Genomic DNA, 23,145 nt, shown 5'->3' on the forward strand with positions numbered 1-23,145 from the left:
TTTGTTTTTTAATTCCAGATGTTAACATGGTCGCGGAACCAAAGCCACATCAAACTGGAAGGAAACGACAGAACATGACGAAGACCGGAAACGATTGGTACGTTTCAAAGTTTATTTTCGAAATCATCACTTTTCAAAGGTTTTCCGGAATTTTTGCTCATGAAAAAATTCGCGATACAGGAGTAGCACGATTTGTAAGGAAATTGGATATGGGGGCGAGTGTTTGGGCGAGAATTTCATGAAGAAACATGAACCGTTTTTAGAAGGACGTTGAGGTATTAAGTTTTGCATGGAGTGCAGTAATTAAATGCAAAGTTCCCAGCTCGTTTATTCATTTTGAAAATGATTAAAAATTGACGGATATTTTTAACTTGCAAAAAAATGTTTAAGGCAAATCGACGACCCTCCGTCATTCCTCCGTCGCGTATAAAAAATAGGACGAAGCTTTTGAACGGTATAAAAATCGCTGTGGCACGATCGAGCCGCCATTTTTTTCTCGAAGATGCGTCACACTTTGGCGGGATATGAATAGAGGTCGGAGGGGTCACCATCCGAGTGGGAATGGCGCTAGTCGGATTAGTAGGAAAGCACGTGCCTCTTGCAACAGGACTCTCCACTTTCCGGGAGTGTTTTTCAAATTACATTTCCCGTAAACCCCTGAAAAGTATCCCTCATCAAAAATGTTTCCCTCCTCGCCGCGGTGAGAGGCAAAATGCCCCGCAGCTTATAACACCGCAAGGCGAGCGTTCAAACAGTTATTTTTTATTGTACCATCGAGCTCGGAAAGAAAACGTTGGCGCACGACCGTTCAATTTTCTTCAAAGGATCAAATGCGCGTGGAGAGGCAACGATTTTCACCGAATCAATAGCACAAAACGTTTGAGAAAGGCGATCTCGAATTTTAATCAATCCGTTATTCCTATTTGTCTAAATTGTTATGTCAATCGTTTTCAATTATTTATTGTTTAATACACGAGAGGAACGAGACTAAAAATTCATAATAAAATGTATGAAAACTCTTGCCTTTTACCATGTCGAGCATTCCTTTCGCAAACATTCATTTTGACGTTTAATTTCGAATGAATTAACTGCTCGTATGAAAATTAATTGTTTTTTTTAACCAACCGTGTGTACCAAGTTTTTCGATTCGAATAACAGAAACCGTAGTTTTATTTATCATAGGTCAAACACACAACTGTCAAACAAACAAAAAAAGGCACTCGTTCAATTTGCCAGAAAATATATTTTCTCAAACGTTCATTATTCGGGGCGACTTTTTGTATTTTTCATTTTTATCCTTTTTTCTCGTGAGTAGGTTGCGGAATAGATCGCTCCAGGCAATAATAAATATTTTCCCGTGCGTTTGTTCCGCTTCCGGGGGACCTGGATTCATGTTTTATTATGAAAGTGGTAATCGTCGTTCTTCGGGGCCATTTGATCGTGGAATAATATTGCAACCTTTATATTCGTCATTCTCAATTTTTCATCGATTTTCTGACCTTCTAATTTTTCTTGTTTTCTCGTTACAGGGACTACTACTACGACAGGTGAGTAAAATCGTGGAAAAACAGTATAGACAAATCCAATTATTGATTTCGGCTCCAGAGTCAAAAAGCTCGTCGACCCTCCAAACACGTTTACAAAATTCACGTCAACCCCTTTACAACCATACTCATCACTGACTTCTTAAAACACGTTTTTGAACCTAAATTTCCTACTTTTAACTAAGCAAAAAATACAACATTGAAAAATCACATATAAAAGAACCCCAAAAATAATAAAACACAATAAATATCTCAAAAAACGTTTCTTTCCTCATTTCTCGATCGTTATGTCATCGTTTTTATTCTTGTTCTTTTTTTATCGTTTTGAAAGATTGTTTTCAATTTTAAAACTTTTCAAACTTGCCTCCGTCCTTTCATTATTGGCCGCGGTAATCGTTATCGCCATACGATTGATCGCGGAAGGCGAGCGACTGATCACTGGTTACTTATGAGATGGACTGTAGTGTATGTAATATCGGGTCAAAGGATATCCGAAATCTGGGCACTTAATATGTGTCAATGGGCTTAGGCTGTCGGGACTGAGACGTATACAGGCTCCAATTGGCCTCCATCCCCTCTACTCGCCCATATACATACAGCCTACAACTGTTGATAAGCCTGGGGATCACATGGCAATATCTTCGGGCGAGTTGACGTCCCTGATTAATCCCGATACATTCGAGTGTATTTGCAATCTCTGTAATCTATGCAATCTATACGTAATATGTTCCGTCGGACGTACGGACCGGTATTCCTTCACACATACGACGGAACATGAAATCTCAGGCGAGAAGTAAATTAGGGAGCGTCGATTGACCAAGATTGGGCCAAATTTTCGATGGAGTTTCCCATAAATTATTCAAAATCTTCTCATCACTTGAGTCTTTTGTGCTTTTCTTATTGGGGGAATGAAATTATTTGATGTCGAGAAAGAAAAAGATTTTTTGGGCGATTGGTGGTTGCATTTGGAATCAATTTTTTCAAGTTTTTGAGGAAGAAAAAATGTTTAATGACTCGAGTTTTTAGCTTCTCGTCGGATGATTTAAGAGCAGAAATTTTGGACGAAATACTCGAGAGATTGTGGAATTTGAATGATTAATAATACTTTACTTTTTCAGTTATTACGCATCGACAGCGTTCCCACCGCGATTAGCACCGCCCTTAAAGAGACAACGGTTGATGCAACCGGCGAGATCGCAACAACCGAAACAGCAGAAACCGCAGCCCGTTATCAACAACACGAGTGTCCCTGATCTGAGCCAACTCAAAGTTTACAGTAAAATCATTGGAAATTTTTTTTTTTTTTTTATCGTTGAATTATTCCTGTAAGGCAACTTTGGCTCCATATTCTCCTCGTTTTTTGTTCCTTTGGTTTAGGCAATCCGGATATTCTGATTTGCGGCAACTGCAGAGAAATATACACGGACTTGGGCGAATTACTCGAACACAAAAGAAATTATTGCAAAGTTCGATTCACTTGTAAATGCCACTCGATCAACGATGCTTTACCAAGTAAGAAAAATGTTCCATAGTTTTTGTCGATTTTCGTTTCAAGTTGTGAAAAAAAACGTCGAAAATCAAATCTTGGAATGGATTGGAAAAAAAATTATCAATTTTTTGTGTTTTTTTTTTCTGCACAGTCAAAAACATCGTTCGAATAACAACATTTTTGCAACTTTACGTTCATGTTTTAATAAATTATTTAATCTGAACGTGATTCGATTTTGAAGACGATCCATCAATTAGTTTTCGAATTCCAGTAAATTGAAAAACTTCGTTTGAAGAAAATCACGTTTAAAGTTCGAGCTCTTGGAAGTCGGTCGGAAAGTCTTATCCGTTATCTTCATATCGTTAGACAGAATCGAGATAACGTTTTGTTAACGAATCTATGAAAAAAGTGAGATGGTTTTCCGGAAAATCTCTCGTGCTTGCCTGCCTTGATTCGACGAACAATGCTCGAAAGTCGACGTTTCTTTATTTATAGGAAATTAAAGTATTAGAAAAATTAGCTTTCATATAATTACGAGCTTCTTAACAAAAAAGTACGAAAATGATTTTTCGTTATTGCGATTTTTCAGAAGACTCGACGACAGCACTTTTGTGTGTACTCTGCAAGGATTCGTTTCCCTCCGCTTGGGAACTGATGGTCCATGCACAGGCTGCACATATGATAAATATATACGAACTGGGAAGTCGATCGCAAAACCTCAGAAGGACACAGAGTCCACTCCGGAGCCCGAATCAGGCGATCACAGAAACAACGCCTTCCCATCGCGATTTGCAGGTACTTTTTTCTACAAAGAATTCAATCTCGTCGCTCACTGTTGAAAAATTGTGAAATGAAATATAAAAATAGAAGTTACACAAAAAGTTGTTTCCTTGCAATCTCAACAATCGAATCAGCGTTTTTCGATTTTCCATAGAACCTTCGAAAAATACATTTTTTTTTAAATTTCATTTTTGCCAAAAAAAATTGTATTTTGAATAAAAATCGGCATGGGAAAACACCAGTTTTCGTGGGATTTTTATCCAATAGCGCTAAAGTCCTTAATTTTTTGTCGTACTTTAAGGGGAACAAGACACTGGACGGTGACGATCGCGGAGACGACGACGATTTGGATGGCCACGAGCTTATACCATCTCCGGATAGTGGAAAATCAACCGACAACGAGGGGCTTCAGTCGCCAATAAAAATCGCCACCGATATCAACGAATCCGATCACGAAGACTGTGACGAATTGATGGATTTGGAAAATAATACTCGAGCTGGTATAATCCATGCCCTGAGCAACGTGAGTTTTCCTACGTTTAATTGAATTTGTTTTTTTCAATTAAATTGCATCGTGTGAAATCGAAGAAAAATGGATAGAATTTTTGCAAATGAGAAGAAAAAAAATGTGAAAATCTCGTTTCTGTGTCAATTAAAATTTCAATCGAAACTACATCAGCCCCCCCCCCAACAACTTCGTTAATTTTTTCACCCTAATCGAGTAGCAATCAAGCCAACAAATGCCAGAAAAACAAACTCTGAATTTAATTTGCATCGTTCGTTCTTGGCTGGGTCATGAATTTATTTGATGACGCGTGACTATTGATTAGCCAATCAATTTTCTCCACCAGAATCGTAATTGGTTATGCACCAAAACAATCATAGGATAAATTTTACTCTGAAAATGAAAAAATGAAGTTAATCTGATACATTGAAGCATTGAGAAATCGAAAAACTTCATTTTTCTAAACTTGACTATCGATCGGATTCAAAATTTTCGTCCTTGTAATGAAAATCGAAAAATATTTCTGCATGACATTGTGCCTGGTCGAAAAAATCGGCTGGATAATTTCAATTAGCAAGAAACTCGAATCGACCTTCACCAAAGTTGCAATTTCATTGTAAAATTTTTCATTTTTTATTTTCATTCAAATGATTTTTACTTCCATCACAAGAAGTGTAATAATAAAAATAGTAAAATTATTTACAGAATTCTTCCTTGGAATGTAACATCCCGGAAAGTCCTCGAAGAAGCGAAGATTCGATGTTACCAATGACCAACGGTGGATCCCTGACCGCCCAAGATTAAGAGACATTTCGAAACGAGTGAAAGAAAAAAAATAACCAAAGAAGAAAAACAAAAACGTTAAGAGTTTAAATATCGATCAATGAAAATGCTAATATTAATAGGAATAAAATGGTCTTCCCTTCCTGAGGGATTTCTCGAGCTCCTCCAAAAGGAACATATCGACCTTGGATTTAGGGTCTTAAGAAAGAGAGCAAGAAAAAGAGAGAGAGAGAGAGAGAGAGAGGGGGAAAGGAAAAAATCGAAGGAGAGAAAACAGATGGAAATAAATAAAAACCCCGCTTGTAAATAGCTTCGATGCCACGAGGCATTATACGCTAAAACTTTTGTTTGTTATTAATTATACCAGAAAAAAAAAACAAACACTATGCATAATACGAATCTGTAACTCTGTAGCTGTCAAAAGCAACTTTTACAACAGATTACCGTTCATAATAATACCAATAACAAAAGAAAACCGTTACGAAACAACAACAATAAAACCACAAAATAAAGAAAAAAAAAAGATAAAATAATAAATTTAAAAAAACTCTCGCCCGGCAATCATATTGTTCCAGCGACAAATATTCTTATTTGTGCTTCGAAAAGTGTTACATATTTTGAGATACTTGTAACTAGTATATAGTTCATTATGTCCCCAGGGATATTAAGCATCGACTGTTTTCGGTCGCCCGTCATGGGCTTTCCGTCACAACCAACCAAAAGGAATACATCATTTGAGAAAAAAAAATGAAAAAGAAGAGAAAAACCCAACATAAATAAATAAATATTTAAGAAATATTTATTCGTCCTTTTTCGTCACAGATTTCTTTCGATTTTCTTCAATACTGAGAAAATTATCTTTTGTTAAACCACCATTCGATAGATTTAAAAAAGATTTTTTTATTTTTTCTCATCTGCCGTGATTCAGCGAGAAAATTTTTAATACTTTTTTTCAATGTTTTTCCATCACAGTCGATTTTTTCTTCAAAGATTTTGCTTCCCGTACTTGGTGGCCACGTATTTTCCGAAAACCTTGAAAGCCTCGAACGTCTCCATACCGACAGGCTCGATCGAACTCTGTGGAGGGTTGAATCCTAAGTTACCTCCGCGCGGTAATTCGACTGTGTAGCTCAACGGTACACCGCCAACCGCCATCACCCAGTCGTCGCTACCTCCAGCTGCGGCATCTGTTTTCATTTCGTCACATTATTTATTCAGAAAATTCAAATGTTTTAGGGAGTTTTTATATTCTAGTAAAAATTTTCGAAATTTAGGAATAATGGATGTCGATTTGGATCATTGTTGAAAAATTTTCGTCACTCCAATCGAACAATTCGACGTTCGACTTGTTTTTTTTTACACTTTTCATTGCTTGAAAGAAAAAAAATCGAAATTTTTGTATTGCTTTCAATTTTTTTTTTCCACTCTCTTGGAATTAAAAGATTGTTTTTTTCCAACTTCATTAATAAAGATCAAATTTTCAGAGTTTGAGAGACCGTGAAGTTACTCACACAATACGTTGGTCGAACTTCCAATGGTGTAACGAGTTCCTCGGACCAATGAAAGAGCTTTTTCAGCGGCGTAAGCCACGGCGCGCTAAGGAAACGAATTTCGACATTGTACAGAGTATCACCGAAGCTTATTAGCTTTTATAATAAAGAACATCGTGATTGTAAGCACTTACGAGTTCCGGTTCGTTCTCCGGCAATTCGTTGGTGAATCCCCACGGATGCAGCATGTACTGTAAGGGATCGAGAAATGAGAAATGAATTTTGATAACTGTTCGGTAAACTCGTGTGGGAAAATTATCGAGAAATTAGATTTTTGGTTATTTGCTTTTCTTTCGTGGTTATACCTGACCGTAAGAGTGGAGAGTGAGGTAAGCCTTGATGGTTTTTTTGTTGGCCAAAACGTACTCTCGCAGGCTGATAGTTTCGTTCTCCGAAAATGCTTTCATACCCGCATAAATTTCAGTGCAAGGATTGGACGAAGCTCCAGTAGCTGTGAAAAAGTCCATTTAAATTAATCTCAACGATTTTGAGCTGGCAAGCAATCGCGTTGCAATCGGACTGAAATAGAATAAATCATTTTCTCACTCATCCATTTGTATCCGAAATTCCGGTTTGCATCTGTTCCCCAACACGAGGAACCAGGATTTGGAGAACGCGTTTTGCGCCACATCCGGTACTAGGATAACAAAATTAAATTTTTTAAATAAATAAAGAAAAAGTGCAAACGAAAGATCACAAAGACTCTGTAAATGTTTGTCGAAATACCGTCGTGTGACAATATTCGTAGCCATCGGGATTGAGACTCGGAATAATGAACCAATCGATGTCTTCGTACAATGCGCTGTTCGTTTTGTTCAGAACCAGCTGATGAATCGCGTACAACGCTGTAGTAGGAGCGATCCATTCACGGGCGTGAATGCCAGCGTCAATCAAGATCGCCGGCTTATTGCCTCCTCCGCCGCTCGAAATTTTCAGAGCCCAAATGGCATTTCCCTCGTACGAAGAACCAATTTTTTCTAGGGTCGTAATGCTGCTGTATTCTCTGGCCAGATCTTTCAAGTACCTTTCGATCTTGAAAGAAAAATTATCAAATTATGCTGGTCCAAATTGAACGAATTATAAGAAAATCGATAGAAAAAATTCAATAAAATTACAATTTAATAATGAAAAATACTTTTTAATGTAAAATTGATTTAAAAAAATTTTAATAATAACAATAATGATAAAAAATAATGTTAACTGACCTCAGCGAATCGAGGATAATAAGAAAAGAAGCGTGAAGATTTGTGTTCCCTCGTGAACAGAGCCATGTGCCTCGCGATTTCATTTCGAGAAAATTCTTCATGAATTTCTTCCGTTACATTTTCAACAAAAACGCTGTAACTGATTTGATGCTGATCCAGTACAGTTTTAAATTCGTCGAAAGAATTTCCGGCAACGAGGACTTTGATTTCGTCACCGAGAACATTGGTGGCACTCAAAAAATCGAAGTCCGAATGATTCTCGTAAGAGTGAACGAGTGCTAATTTCTCTTCGGTATCGCACCTGATGCTCAATCCTTTCATCCTGTGAAACGGCAAAGATGACAAAAGTTTTCATTATTTCGTGATTTTTTCAAGCCCATTCATTGGAAAATGTTGTGCCTCTTCACAATATTTTTCAACGAGCATTGTTTTTTGAGTACCAATTTCCTTCGATTTTAACTCGCTTTATCCTCAATTTAAAAAAATGATTCAATTGCTTCTCACGGTCAGACAAATGTGCTCTAAAATAATTTCCATTTCTGAATATTGTGAATGCACGCGTAACTCGTCGAAAGATGCGCCTATCAAAGATAACGCGTATCGGGATCGATGTATCGGAAGAACTTTCGCACTATCTATCTCAGGAAATCATTCAGGTCTTCCTCGTCAGATAAAGGATCGCTCGCGATGAATCAGAAGTTAATGATCGAATCTGCTCGATGTCGTACGAGACACCTTATTAAATTATTTAAAAATGTGAAAAAAAATCTAAGGACTGACAGATCACGAGCGACAAAATGTTAAATTCTTTTTCGAAATCAACAAAATCAAGAAAGAAAAATTAAGAAAATAAATGACTAAAATGGTCCATTTTTTGGAAAATTACGGACAAAAAATCGTCAAATTTTCAAAAATCGCCACCGAACTAATTTTCAGTAAAAAAAAAACCTTTTGACAGGATAAATTAAGCACGGAATGGTCCATGCGTCACTACCGGAATCATAAATTCGAAAACCCCGAACGTAACCATGCAGCGATTGATTGAAAGCTGCATCGAGTCGTACATTTTTATTAATCGTTTAAACGAAAACTCGTTACCCTCAACGTATAAATGCACGAGTCTTTTCATGCTTCGTTGAAAGTACAATTGACAAGTATACAGCAGAAAGTAGGAAAGTTTGAAAAGAAAAAAAAAAAAAAAATAATCACCCATGCAGCGGCCGGAGAAATTCTCCATCCCCGAAAGCGCGTGCCGAAAGAACGGCAACGAGAATAAAGCTGACGCGCATCATTTCGATAACTAACGAATCTTCAGAGTTTTTCCAATTTTATATGCGCGCGCGTTCGCCCTGCCTTTGGGCTTATCCTGAGAAGCATCATCGATCTCACTTATCGATTTATCTTTATCTCCTAACAATTGTGTGTCGTCGTGCCTCGAATAAAGATAGCCTAATCGTTAGTGACTTTTTTGAACTCGATAGACTCGATTCGAAGCGAGATATTGCTTTCCAATGATCACGCATTAGATAAAAAAGAAAATAAAAGAAAGGCAGATGAAAAAACGAATGCGTTGATATTTATCGAATCAGTAATGCGTACACGTGTGCATGAACACGGAACTGAGGCGCAATAAACTCAGTGAAAAATGATCGAACTCATTTGCTGAGCGAAAAAGTTCATTCTGAAAGTGGCAACGCTGTGCGCGATCGGTTCAATGATTCGGTGTGATTTGCTGGGTTAACGATGTCAGGAAAAACTAGTTTTCATTGTTCGGGAGCACACGAAACGCCAACGGAAATATTCGATGGAATTTCAAACTGCGCATGCCCCCCCCCCCCCCCCCCCCCCCCCCCCTCGCCGCGACAGGGCGCTGGAACTTTCCACGACCATTTGGAAGAGATAAAAGAGGCCCTCGAGAAAAATGTGGCTGGATTTTGACCGAGGCAAATGTGAAGTTTTCGAGTAGGCTGAAAACGAGACTTCGAAGATTAAATAAGAGCCCGATTCGGACGAAGATTTTCTAATGGCAGTTGTAAATAACGTGCCACGAAGATAGAAAATAACGTCAGGAAAAATGCTTTTGTATATAGAATGGCTAAGCACTTTGTTCAGTGAGTAATGGCTGAGCGAAGTACAGTGAATGATCCGTCGCTGGCCGACTGTAATTGATAGGAAAACAGCACGCGAGGCAAAATTTCGGAGTAAAAGACACTTTCATCCATCCATTAATCGCTGATTTTACAAAACACTCGAATCAATCGTAGATTCTTGTGAAATTTTAGTTTTTAAAAATTTTACTGCAAGAACTTTGTCAAAGAGTCACCGGAAAATGAAATGTTTCTAACTTTGGTACAGAAATAATTTCGAGAATGTTGAGTTTTTTAAGTACGAAGATTTGAAAAGGATTCATCGTGTCTCGTTGTTATATTTAGTTTTTATTTTATGAAGAAAAGAATATTTTTCCAACAAAATTTTTTTAATAATTCAAATATGAAGAAGCACGACCGATTTTTACAAACGAATTCTAAATTGCCGAATTGAAGTTCTTTTATGATTTTAATGCAACGAAGTAGCAGCACTCGAGACACAGTTTTGAACCGATTTAAGGAAGCGCAAAGTGGAAAGAATTCACGATTATTTTTCACGACAATTTCTATCCTCTAAAGAAACGGATTTTCCGAATGCTTCGTTCGAGAACCTTGAAACCGACCGAGTAGCTTAGAAGCCCAGAGGTCATTCAACGCTCAGTTACCTTCAGCTGGCAATCCGATTACAATATTCGATGAAACGCCTGCTACTTCCACCGCTCGAAAAAAAAAAAAATGAGAAAAAAACTGAATCAGTTTTAGAAGGAGCTCCTTCAGCCTTCCAGCACTTAGAGAAATTCAGACTCCATGACTGCGAATGCCGAAAGATTAGCAATGAGGAGGAGATCGGAGCGCATCGCGTTGTCGACCACGATCTGAATTATTTTTTTCCAATTTCTCACTCATCCTCGATCTTTTGCAGCATAATAGAATCTTTTTACTGACGAGCAGTCAGTAAGTCATTGAATTTTGCGCTTTGGGGGAGCACCCCAAAGCGCTCAATTTTACAGGCAAGATTATGCTGAGAAAATGTAGTAAGAATAAGGTATTGCTCAAGAAAGTAGCAAGTCCAGAAACACGAATGTGGATCGTTGAGCGAGAAAAGAAATTTGAAATTTTCTCGACGCAGCTCCATTTTTCATCGTTTGTTGTTTATTTTCATTATCCATCGAGAATTTTTAGGGAACGCCAAGTCAATTGTTTTTCACCAGTTACGATACCCGATACGATTCTACTTATTTTCGATTTTAATTATTGTAATAATTGTCTTAAAAAATAGACTATTCTCGGAGAGATCTCTTAAAGTTTTTTTCTTTTCGTCCAGTGTCGTTGTTTATCGTATAAGTGGCGACATCATTTCCAAAGACTTTGAATGCCTCAAAGATCTCGATGCCGATGGGCTTGAAAGCACTTTGTGGAGGATTGTATCCGTAGCTACCTTCGGCCGGCAAATAGATCGCGTAGGTCAACAATGGAAAGGTAGACGTTGCCCCGGCGAAATCAACGCTGCCACCAGCTTCAGGATCTATCATAATTAAAAAAAAAATTTTATTTCCTTGAGTAAAATTGAGAAACACTACAAAAACATCTCAACTGAATAGCAATTTTTTCAATTATTTTTATGGAATTTCACTTTATTTTTATCGTTCTTTTTAGTTACGCTTATTTACTTACTCAATACTGTGGCGATGCTTCCGACCTTGTAATATTTTTCCCTTACGCTGTAGATTTTCGTTACAGCCTTTATGGCAAGCTCACGCTGTGGAAATTCAATTAAATATCACTCGAAATACTAAATACTGTTTCTGCAATCATTTCGGTACGTTAGCGATCGTAAATTTGATGAATCTTTTAATTATTAAATTGTTCATTGTTATTGAACACACTTACAAGATAGTTTTCTTCGTCTATCGAGTCCAACGTCCATCCCCAAGGATAAAGAATGAACTGCGAGACAAGAATTCAAACATTATCAGTCACTTTATCAGAAGCATGTGCACTTTATAGACAATAAAAAAATATTTCGAAAACAACATTTGAAAAAATCAAAAGAAAAACTTTTTCTTCAAATAAAAAAAATGCAAAGAGAAACAAAGAAAATTGAACATTTAGTAGCTTACTTGTTCGCCCGCTTTTGCGCTAGCGCGAAGACTGAAATAACCCGCGATCGTTTCGTTATGCGTGATCATAAAATCACTAAGAGCCAGACTTTCGGGTTCCGAATAGGGTTTCGAACCAGCATAACTATCGTGGCAAGGATTTTCCGAAGCACCAACGGCTGCAAAATCGGTCAAACGATGTGAAAAATTATTTTTGATCATCTCGAAATTCGTAAGATAAGTTAACTCACTCATCCATTGGTAATCAAAGTTCCGGTTGAGATCAACTCCGAAACAGTTCGGCTTAGGAGTACGGGAACGTGTTTTTTCCACAATCGGTTTCCCCTCTATATAAATTTTACGAAAGTAAAGAAACCATGAAAAATCATTCGAGTAATTTTTTATTCACTGGACAACAGAAGAGTATTCGAATCTTTTATTATTTTGAATCTGAATTTAAGTGGAGATATAAATTCCAAAAACCTCAAAACAAAAAAATTACGTTTTTTGAAGCAAAAACTTGAATTGCAAATCGTTTATTTTTATTTTTCAAAAGTTTTTGTCAGGTCAAAGTATTTCTTATAGAATAAAGAAGTTTAAAACGTCCCTATACTTGCTCCTTATTCCCCAAAAAAATTAACCGCGATGATTTGGAATGATATTCAGAAAAAAGACTCTCGTACGTACCTTCGAGCGCGAGAATTCATAGCCATCTGGATTAAGGACCGGTATAATGAACCAATCGACTTTCTCGTATAAGCCTCTGTTGTCATCGTTTTTGACCAATTGATTAATAATGTTCATCGCAGTAACAGGTGTGATCCATTCACGAGCGTGCATACCGGCGTCTATCAGGATCATCGGTTTCCCGTTCTCGGCTGGGCGACTCGAGATTTTCAAACCGTAAATCATTCTCCCTTCGTACGAAGTACCGATACTTGTCAGAGTCGTGATATTTTTGTATGCTTTATGTAAGTCAACCAACTGTTTTTCGATCTTGAAATTCAATGAAATTCGCGTTAAGAGGATAAGTCACGGGAAATTAGGTAAAAACCTTAAAACGATTACGACAGTAATTAGAAATACGTACATCTGCGTAGGAGGGATAAAAAGTTAACCAGTCATCCTTCACGGACGACGTGTAGTTACCAAATACCCAGAAACAGCGCGTCCTAGCAATTTCATTTTCAGTATAATCATTTTCGATTTCCTTCAAAACATCTTGGATAAAAACAGTGTGATTGATCTGATTTTTGGTGAGTACAGTTGTAAACTCATCGAAAGAAGTTGCGGCAACAAGCACTTTGATCTCGTCCCCGAGCTTCTTTGAGAGACTCAGAAAATCAAAATCCTCATAGCCCACGTACGAATTTACGGTCGCCAATTTTTCTTCGGTATCGCATCTCACGCTCAATCCTTTCATACTGTGAATGAGTAAATAAAAAACAATGCAAAATTGGACTGAATATTTTCATTTTCTCGGGTGCAACTTCGACGACTTGGAATTCTCGAATGATCGTTGCTCGAAATATTACAAAATAATGAAGTAATCGAAGGCTCTTACCCTTCCAGCGGCCGAATAAATTCATCATCCTCCGCAACAGCGAATGCCAAGAGGGCACCAATGAAAAGAAAACTGATGCGCATCATCCTGAAAATTGAAAATTATGATTATTGAAAAGTTTTCCGCAGCAATCCCAGATATTTTCTGTTTCAAGAGGTCAACAAGTCCGTCCCACAAGTCCCGACTCCGAATAAAGACTTTTCAACTTTACTCGGGACTCGCTGGTCCCCCAGACAAAGCAAATCCTCGTAAAATTACAAAAAAAAACTGATAGCGGGGTGCAAACAAATTATTTACAACCAGCGATTACGTGTTCGACACATGAACCGGGTAAAAAATGAAAAATAAAACACTTTATCACGTACTCGCGTACCTGGGAATGAGACTGAGAACAGCCTCGTCGGTTTACTCGTGGAACTACTGGAGAACCGTTTAATTCTACCAGTCCCAGCGATCCAATCCTCACCAGAATTCGTCGACTTATGAACCGATGCTGTGACGAAAACTAGTATTTATAGTTCCAACCGCATTTTCCTTCTGCAGCAGGGGGGAGGCTGGGCTCCAGGGACCCCTCGCCCCTTCCCCTCTTCCCCAACAGGGTAGAATTTTTCAAGCCAAGACTATAAACAGATAAAGAAACGATGAAGAAAAGAGGCTGCTCCTTTGGTGTAGTGTAGGTGCGTTAAGTTTTTTCGAGTCAGATGGAAGAAAATCTGAAATTAAGAACAGGCTCCATAAGCAACGCGAGAACGTAGCGAGGGTGGATAAACGTCATAAATAAAGCGAGGGAATACACGACCCGAAAGACGCGGAGGCGCTGAGATGTTTTAAAGCGTGGGAAAGGTGTTTTGAAAAGTTGACAAAGTTTAAAATGATTCTTGTCACAACGAGCATACAGGGTATCCACGAGGTCCTCGACTCAGAGGTCAGTAACCTCGTTCACAGATTCAATTTACTACCGTCTGCTACGACTATTCGCTCGTAAAAAAATATAATACGTTTTTTGGAGCACATTGATATCACAGCAAGAAATTATCCAGCAGCTAGCTCGGGGACAATTTGGAAAAATCGAAAAAATCCACTGCACCGACGTCCCTACAGTCTCTAATCTCTAATCTCGTTTTTATTTTAATTAACAATTGCGATCGAAATTTATGGGTCAGACAGCATGTTCGAGACGTTTTTAAACCTAAATTTACAATTTTTAAATTAAATAATTTTATCTTTAAATTTCTCGACTTCCAATCCTTTAAATGTCCAATTGTATGCAGTTTTTATTCTCGTATTCATAACGCTCCTTTCATCATGTTTCAATTCCCCTTTTCTCTCGCAAGAGAGATCATCAATGTACTTGTTCGAGTTTTTTGAAAGACTACGAAAAACGACGTTTCGTTGTATCTTTTTCCGAAAATCCAACGTTTCTTTACGAGTACGGATGGAAAGATTGATGCTGGAAAACATTTTTCTAGCCTCGCGCTCCCACGCGACAACTCTGCGCGAGCTGATCCTCCAACGGACCGGTTTTCTTTTACGAGTGGTGGTCGAACTTTTAGAAAGAATTAAAGGGTCACGTCCGTTGCTCCCAAACATTGCGTAATCATTCCTTTACCGCTAGACGGTTGGAGTGAAAAGTGGATATTTCTCGTAAACAAACCTAAAAAAAAAAAAAAGAAACATTTCAATAAGTATAAAAGCATTTGTGTTCTCGAGCAGAATACTCAGGGAGTCCAAAAGACATGGAAAAACATTTTTTTCATCGAGAACGAAAGTTCTCAACCTTAAAAAAAACGTTTGCTATCGTAGCTCATATTTTTCTTGGTAAATGAAGATACGAAGGCGATTCGCCATCAAATTCCATGCCCGCCATTTTTTTATCATTTTTTTGTTCGAATTTTGATGAAGTAAAAATATTCTAGGCAACTATTGGTATCAATTTCGTATGATGAGAAACCTTTTTCTGAGCGGTCCGTTTTGAGTGACGGACCCCTCAGTTATTACGGCCCGCGTCGTACTGGTAAACGGGTTCAAAACGTGATTTTTAGGGATATAAAAATACGACAGGGATCGCGCTAGCTTTCTTTCAATTCCAGCCGTCAGGCCCCTACGGCGTGTGTTGATAGAATAAAAAAACAGATTTTCCCTTTACTTTTCCTCCAGTTTCGCTTTAGACGACACTCGAGGTTAAGAAGAAAAATCGAAAACGAAAAAAAAAAAATTCACAACGTTTTTATCCAAAAACAATTTTTAAAAAATAAAAAAAAATGACAATTTAGTGAAAAATAAGAATGAGGCGATCACCGAGAACTCAATGGCTAACAAAATACGCTTCAGAAACCTCCAATCAAATTTTTGTATGCAAATGGTGCTGCTGCGGGTTTTATGGTGACATGAAATTTATGACGAGATTTTAGGATTTTAGCGTATCCGGATATTGTGTTTGGCTAGGTTATAGTCAGGAATTGGCGGTCGTGATTTCCTCCTCGAAAAAAGGAAACTATCGAAACTGAACATTAAATGTGAAAATACATCATCCAAATGTACGCCAATAACAGAGATTTTGGAAAAATGCACTTATAATTGTTAAAATATTGCAATGTAGGAATTTATCGGTAAAAAAAGAAAGAAATTCTTGGACACCAAGTACTAATTTTTTATGCTTTCAAAGAGCTGTACAACATTGAATCCAACATTGAAATTTACGTGGAACTGAAAATCGTTCTTCCAAGGAATTCATTCCAACCTATAAACTCTTTAAATCGATGATCGATATTCAGCACCCCACAAGGTGAGACTCCATGCCATGGTATCCTACGACTATAAACAAATTTCTACCCGGATCAGTATGGAATGTACTGTAAAATTCTGCAGATTGACAGTGCAATGTTTGGTACATATTGCTTTCCATTCATTTCCCATTGGATGTCATAAAGATTTGCTGTACAATTTTCGTTTTGTGACCGATTGGAAAACTCATACGGTGATGAATAAGAATGTTTTGGTATACATCAGCACACGATGTGCATCAATCACCTAACCTCACCTCGAATTTACGAGCTTAAAATTCGTTGATGCGGCTTGACCGATTACAAAAAAAGCTTTGTTAACGAACACGGAACGATGGCAAAAATCAGCTGTCATAAACTCATTTTAATCGAACAAACCGTGTCGATGAATTTAAATTCCGAAATTTGCAATTAATTTTTCTGGCACTCGCGATCGTGAGATATCAATCAATACTTTAAAGTATTCCAAATTCAAATCGTAGATCGTACCGTTCTCTCATTGGCTCATTTATTTCGATTCAATGTATATATACATGGATTCTCATCAATTTCCGGTGATATCTATTAAATTTTCTTTTTTGTTGATCGAATTTAACACTCAAGCTAAACGGTAAATATAAAAAAAATTGTGGGAAAATAACTACAAATTTGTAATGGAAACCGGCCTTTTGTGTACACAATTTTTTTTTTCAGTTCTACGGCTTGCAGAAGTGAATACAGTGGCTAAAAATAACGTTCCTCCTAATCAAAAAAGAGATTAAAACAAATATTTTTTGAATTAAATATTAAAAGACATACAAAAAAGAGATTCCATAATTCCGATTTGAAAATTTTGCGGTCGAAACGTACCTATGAATATTGGGCATAAGTGACATTCACGCCATTAACGGATGACAACGACAGGAAGTAACCAATGAGAAAGTAAGAATTCCGAATTCCCGCGAAATTCTAGAATTTTGGTTGGTTCACTCGAGTTTGCACACAAGGTGGCGCAATATTCAGATTTAGAGGTTATGTGTGGCACGTCGAACGGGGGAAAAGGGTTTTGCCGTGGGTTTTGCAAACGGTCAAATCGTCATTTTTTTGTTGCCGGGTATAATTCTCAAGCGGCCGAGCATCGAGGGGGAAAGGGAAATCCGCCATCCGCCATTGATATTTTCCGAAAGCCAAAGGCTTGTAGTCTTGACCGTAAGTAATGAGCGGAGAAGCCATTGAATTAATTTGAGACAACGTAAAATTCGAACGATTTTTAAGTATAAAATTAGTTTCATTGATAACAATGTGATAAGTTTAACATCAGAAACAGGTTTCATTTTCACGAAACAAGATCAATAGAAACGCGCGAAGGAAAAATCTTGTTTTCGTCGTAAAACTTGAAACAAAAAGAATCAGGTAGCACAGCGAGCTCTTTGTAACAAGTTTCGTATGTGACAACATGCATAAACTCAGCAAATTGAATTCTTCGATCGACATTATACCGCTTCAGGGGACAAGCGAAATAAGCGTTAAGACAATGAGAAGTGCCGTTGATCATACTGTTTCCAGGGATCCACGGTGTCCTCGTGATCCGTTGATTATCTCTCGTGTACAAAAGGTAATATTACGCACCAGCCGCATTTGATTGTTTTTCTTTTCAACCCGCAACCGCTTCATGTTTAACCTCAAAATATAAAATACGAATGGGTCATCCGTGTGAATTTTTTGAACATAATAAATATCAGATCGAACTCTTTCGAATATAACTCACGAATGTTTCAGTTCGAAATTTTATAAAAACTCTTACAAAGATTCAATGTATTAATAAGAAATGGATCTCAATATTTTCATTACCAACGACTGCTTTGTTGTGAAGTTTGGGCGATCTTCTGAGTAACATTTGCCAAGAAAATATCCCATAATTTTCTAAAATGTATAGAAATTTTGTTCAGGAGTTGTCCCAAAAGCATTAACCATAGGGAAAAGACTTCACTTTTGAATGCTTCTCCAGCAGACATTCTTACACCCTTTGGGTATGAATTTTGAATAACGTCTCGGAAGTGTTGGTTTTTTTTGTACCCAAGAAAATTATAGGACTCAACTTGTTAAATTTTTTTTTTCTGAAATTCCAAGTTTTATGTTTGATTATTTTTTTAATTTGTATATTCAAATCAATGGAAATTTTCTACTTTAACAAATAGCTAATTGTTATCTTCATATCTATTATTTCTAGTTCATGTACGAGAATGAAGACAAAATTTACATTGATGTCAATGAAATGGCAGATAGTTTACAGAAAAGATATAGAGATTATCACACAAGAAAACGCAGTGCTTTCCGCAATATGGTGCGACGAGCTTATGACGAAATTACAGAAAATTTCAGTAAAAAGTCAGATTGTTCAGCTGACGATGATGATGAGCAAGTTGAAATTGAGGTGTGTTTCCATTTTATGCAAAATTTTTTTTTATTTCCTTTTATCATTAAAAATATCTAAAAATTCTTGTCAAATTATTGATGGACAGAATGAAGAAAATAAATCAAAAACCTTATCATACATCATTGAACTCGACTTTTTTTTTTCAATAAAAATTAATAAAAAGTATTAAATCATCATTATTCTTTTAATATTTCAGTCAGATTCTCAGAATGATCTGTTGAGCAAAGAATTCATTAAATTCTATAAGAAAAATATTGATTCCCAAAACGGGAATTCGAGCGACAAAGAACTAATCGACATCAGCAGTGATGACGAAAATGACAAACATTGTACTGAGAACGTAAAAAAACGTCGCGAAGATGATCACCTGATGAAAAAAACGATCTCACCTCCCAAAGATATCGTTTCTCAAAGTGCAGTGGCATCGGAGGTTGAAGATATGACGTCTGGACCGGTAAGCCTGTTAGCAATGTTAAAAAAATCAAAAATTGAATCACGAACAAAAAATTTGGGAAGCCCTTTTATCTCACAATTAAATTAATTATGAATTATTTATCAGTCTTCTGCACAGCCCAGAAAAGAAAAAAACGCCCATCCTGAGACTGAAGTAAAAACAAAGAAAAGAACTAGAGATAAAGAAGATGATGGCAACGCAGTGACAAAAAGAAAAAAATCCACTACAGCGAGAAGCATCGAGGCTAAAATCAAGTTCTCCGATGTCGGTGGCAATACAAAAGTCTTAGAAACTGTGTGCAGACTTTTGGTTCACATACGACACCCCGAAATTTTTAAACAGTTGGGCATATCTTCACCCAGAGGATTTTTGCTTCACGGGCCACCAGGATGTGGGAAAACTCTGTTGGCACATGCTATTGCTGGTGTAAGTAGAATCTTTCCAGTTCTTATTTATTTTGCAACCATTTCGATTTTCTGAATCTTTCATAAAAGCAGGCAAACAATTGAATGATAGTGAAAGTTAAAAACTAAAAAAACCACTCCCAAAATTGAGGATTGTGATTTAACCAATAGCCGAGAAAAAGATCGCTAAAGTTATTCTTTATAACTACTTTTGATTACGATCTCTGGTTAAATTAATTTTTTCCCATCACAGGAATTAGGAGTCCCTCTGATAAAAGTAGCAGCTCCTGAATTAATCGCCGGAGTTTCTGGCGAGAGTGAATCTCGAATAAGGGAAATGTTCGAACAGGCACTGGCAATGGCTCCTTGTGTTCTGTTCCTGGACGAGGTGGATGCGATCGCGACTCACAGAGCAACGGCCCAAAAAGAAATGGAGCGGAGGATCGTGGCTCAATTACTTTCCTGCCTCGATGGTAGATGTTTGAATGATAAATTGTGCAATGTGAATAAAATTGGCAACTTTTCGATGCGAATTGTTCATAAACTTCTGGATTATGTTTCAGATCTCGGCACGAAGGAAAATGGTGAGACAGTGTTAGTTTTAGGAGCAACCAACAGACCAGAAGCGCTTGATCCGGCGCTCAGGAGAGCCGGACGCTTCGATCGGGAAATATCACTCGGGATTCCCGATAAAGAAGCCCGAAAAAGTATTTTGGCGATTCGCGCTGCAAAATTGAAGCTCGCCGACGACGTAAATTTTGCCGATATCGCCGCACTCACACCAGGATTTGTTGGAGCTGATCTCGTTGCTCTTTTGACAGAAGCTGCCATGGCTGCGGTCAATAGGTTTGTTCAATTTTTTCGTTTGAAGTACTACCATTTTTTTTTTATCACCGGTCAAAAATTTGAAAAATTCGATAAAAATAGAGGTTAAATTGTACTCATACTTTCGAATAATCAGTTTCAAACGTTCGTTTCAGAGTTTTTGATTTATTACGAAACGAGGGACAGGCTAAGCCTTCGGATATCGAATCAGTGTCCGAAGTGCGAGAAGCAGATGAAGTATTGGTTGAAAATGGTATGGAAGGTTGCAGCACCGAAGCAGAAAGTGGAAAAGAAATAATAAACGGCGATGAAGCTTCACCTGAGAAAACTCCTGACATTCAGGAAGATTCGAGCGGAGTTGTCAAAGTGATTGAGCCCGAATCAACAACGGTCACAGTTACTGAAACACAAATTCCAAAACCGAATGATTCAGATAAACTGACGGGTTTGCTTACGTGGCTCCGCAATGATGCTCCACTGTCGCCCGAACGCTTGGCTAACTTACAGATAGAACGATGCGATTTTGAAAACGCACTGAAGGTCGTTCAACCCTCCTCCAAAAGGGAAGGCTTCGCTACCGTGCCTGACGTTACGTGGGACGACATTGGCTCTCTTCAGAATATAAGACAAGAATTACAAATGGCTATCTTAGTAAGTTATCAAATTTTCGCTCTATTTATCCGCTTTTTTTTAACCTTCAGACAATTTACAGCAATCTTGCAATGACACTAAAACATCTGCGAGTCAATATAAAAACATAAAAACCTCAATTCAATAAAAAAAATCTATTCAATTCCGGTGTTAAGTCGATTTTCAGTCGCGGAATAAATTTCGGAATTTGTTCTATCCTGATTTCTGATCCTTTGTAAAAATGCATGGAACGAATATTAGCGGTATGTGATGAAAAATGATTAATTTCAGGCTCCAGTCAGACATTCCGAGCGTTTCGAAGCATTCGGTTTGAGCGCGCCAACCGGTGTTATGTTGTGTGGTCCTCCGGGCTGCGGAAAAACTTTACTAGCCAAAGCGATAGCTAACGAGGCCGGAATTAACTTCATATCTGTCAAAGGACCTGAGTTGCTTAATATGGTGAGAATAATTGAAAGTTTTACAATAGAAATTGATTGTTTCTCACTGCATTTTTGCTAAACAAATGAATTATCTGCTGTAAATTTTTAGTACGTCGGTGAGAGCGAAAAAGCGGTACGACAATGCTTCATAAGAGCGAGAAATTCGGCGCCCTGTGTGATATTCTTCGACGAGCTCGACGCACTTTGTCCAAAACGATCAGACGGTGACAATTCATCAACGTCTCGAGTTGTTAATCAAATGCTCACCGAAATGGACGGCGTCGAAGGACGAAAAGGTGTTTACCTTATGGCGGCGAGCAATCGTCCTGACATGATTGATCCAGCTGTTCTGAGACCTGGACGACTCGATAAAATTCTATACGTTGGTTTACCGACTGCGGCTGATCGAGTAGACATTCTCAAGGCTCTAACGAAGGTTAGAAACTTTTAAATGATAGTTTCTTTTCTAATTCTTTCAGTTTACTTTTAGTGCCATTTTCAGTTTCGCTGAATGTCATTCAAATTTGTTTGCGACCGAAAATTAGTAATAATTGAAACTTCAATAATACCCACATTCTTTTATTTCTCTCTTCAGAACGGAACTAAACCCAGATTCGAAGCGTCCGTAGATCTCGAGGAAGTTGCCAAAAGCGCCAACTGCGATGGATATTCGGGAGCTGATTTAAGTGCCTTGGTTCGCGAAGCTGCCACTGAAGCATTGCGCGAATCTATGAGCGATAATCTCGAAGAATCAACAGGCGTCACTGAAGTTTCGATTCGTCACATTACAGTTGCATTCGACAAAGTAAAACCTTCGGTGCACGAAAAAGTAAGTTTTATTTTATAATTTCATCGTCTGCTTTCATCGGAATTAATCTTGACGTTCCGTCACAGCCAATTCATGGCGAAAAAAATCAGACATTTCAAAGTATCATATTCATCTCTGTCACATTCGAAACTTAAGTTTCCAGTCAAACGACGAATACTTGGATTTAAATTGCGTAATATCCTTATTTTTTCGTATGATCTTCAAAACAGTCTAAAGCTTTTGAACCGGTTTCTAAAAAGCAATATCCTAAAGAGATTAAATAATATTATGTTAAAACGAGCAATAAATTATTCGAGATTTGCCTGAATCGATATACAATAGCAGTCGCTCCAAAAATACTCCGAAAACACCGTTTACTCGCCGTTTATAAGTGAATAAAGAATGAACATTGCGAGTAAAATGAAAGATATTATTGAATAGCTTGTCGTGGAAAAATTAAAGTAAAGATCGTTTTTTGTGTTTCAGGATGCGAAGCACTACGATACGCTACAAAAAAAGTATTCACCAACGAGAAAGTCACCGGAAATAATACCGATGGATACTCCGGTTGATGCGCCAATGATAGACGCGGTAATGGAGGCAATGGAAACGTGAGATCGACAACTTTCTTTACTTTCGATTATACGAATAAAGTTAGATTATTCAACTGTATCTGTTAATAAACGTGTAATTCGTGGTATCGATACATATAAAATCGCAACACCGTTCTCCTTCCCTTTTCGTTTGATTCTTCAACGAAAATTCATTTGACAAGACTA

The 23,145-nt window shown here is 37.6% G+C and overlaps 4 protein-coding genes across 7 annotated transcripts in view; 2 read left to right on the forward strand and 2 right to left on the reverse strand.

Annotated features, from left to right (window-relative positions):
• The window catches only part of LOC122417073 (uncharacterized RNA-binding protein C3H8.09c), a 146,242-nt gene extending 140,343 nt beyond the window's left edge, over positions 1–5,899 (forward strand). For all 4 annotated transcript variants that reach the window (XM_043430318.1, XM_043430321.1, XM_043430319.1 and 1 more), the window contains 7 exons: positions 19–97; positions 1,530–1,547; positions 2,663–2,820; positions 2,922–3,056; positions 3,623–3,828; positions 4,115–4,336; positions 5,024–5,899. In XM_043430318.1, coding sequence (XP_043286253.1) covers positions 19–97; positions 1,530–1,547; positions 2,663–2,820; positions 2,922–3,056; positions 3,623–3,828; positions 4,115–4,336; positions 5,024–5,122 — 917 coding nt within the window. In that variant the 3' untranslated portion in view covers positions 5,123–5,899. The remainder of the gene's footprint in view (positions 1–18; positions 98–1,529; positions 1,548–2,662; positions 2,821–2,921; positions 3,057–3,622; positions 3,829–4,114; positions 4,337–5,023) is intronic.
• Positions 5,883–9,228, reverse strand: LOC122417071 (carboxypeptidase B). The gene is made up of 8 exons (XM_043430316.1): positions 9,066–9,228; positions 7,857–8,178; positions 7,378–7,683; positions 7,198–7,288; positions 6,957–7,102; positions 6,786–6,842; positions 6,613–6,697; positions 5,883–6,288 (listed from the first exon to the last, which is right to left on the reverse strand). The coding sequence occupies exons 1-8, from the start codon at positions 9,146–9,148 to the stop codon at positions 6,086–6,088; spliced, it is 1,293 nt and encodes a 430-aa protein (XP_043286251.1). The 5' UTR covers positions 9,149–9,228; the 3' UTR covers positions 5,883–6,085.
• Positions 9,229–11,118: 1,890 nt separating this feature from the next.
• LOC122416810 (carboxypeptidase B-like) lies at positions 11,119–14,989 on the reverse strand. Its single transcript, XM_043429855.1, has 9 exons — positions 13,980–14,989; positions 13,607–13,693; positions 13,133–13,466; positions 12,730–13,038; positions 12,296–12,389; positions 12,064–12,221; positions 11,834–11,890; positions 11,618–11,702; positions 11,119–11,468 (listed from the first exon to the last, which is right to left on the reverse strand). Exons 2-9 carry the CDS (start codon positions 13,690–13,692, stop codon positions 11,224–11,226), a joined length of 1,368 nt encoding a protein of 455 aa, XP_043285790.1. The 5' UTR covers position 13,693; positions 13,980–14,989; the 3' UTR covers positions 11,119–11,223.
• A 2,436-nt stretch (positions 14,990–17,425) lies between these two features.
• On the forward strand, positions 17,426–23,076 carry smid (nuclear valosin-containing protein-like smid). The gene is made up of 12 exons (XM_043430306.1): positions 17,426–17,577; positions 17,690–17,983; positions 18,599–18,802; positions 19,002–19,259; positions 19,365–19,685; positions 19,917–20,136; positions 20,227–20,509; positions 20,644–21,139; positions 21,410–21,577; positions 21,668–21,994; positions 22,154–22,387; positions 22,853–23,076. The coding sequence occupies exons 2-12, from the start codon at positions 17,825–17,827 to the stop codon at positions 22,979–22,981; spliced, it is 2,799 nt and encodes a 932-aa protein (XP_043286241.1). The 5' UTR covers positions 17,426–17,577; positions 17,690–17,824; the 3' UTR covers positions 22,982–23,076.
• Positions 23,077–23,145: the final 69 nt, after the last annotated feature.

Source organism: Venturia canescens, chromosome 10 (assembly GCF_019457755.1).
Source record: "Venturia canescens isolate UGA chromosome 10, ASM1945775v1, whole genome shotgun sequence".
Taxonomy (NCBI): Eukaryota; Metazoa; Arthropoda; class Insecta; order Hymenoptera; family Ichneumonidae; genus Venturia; species Venturia canescens.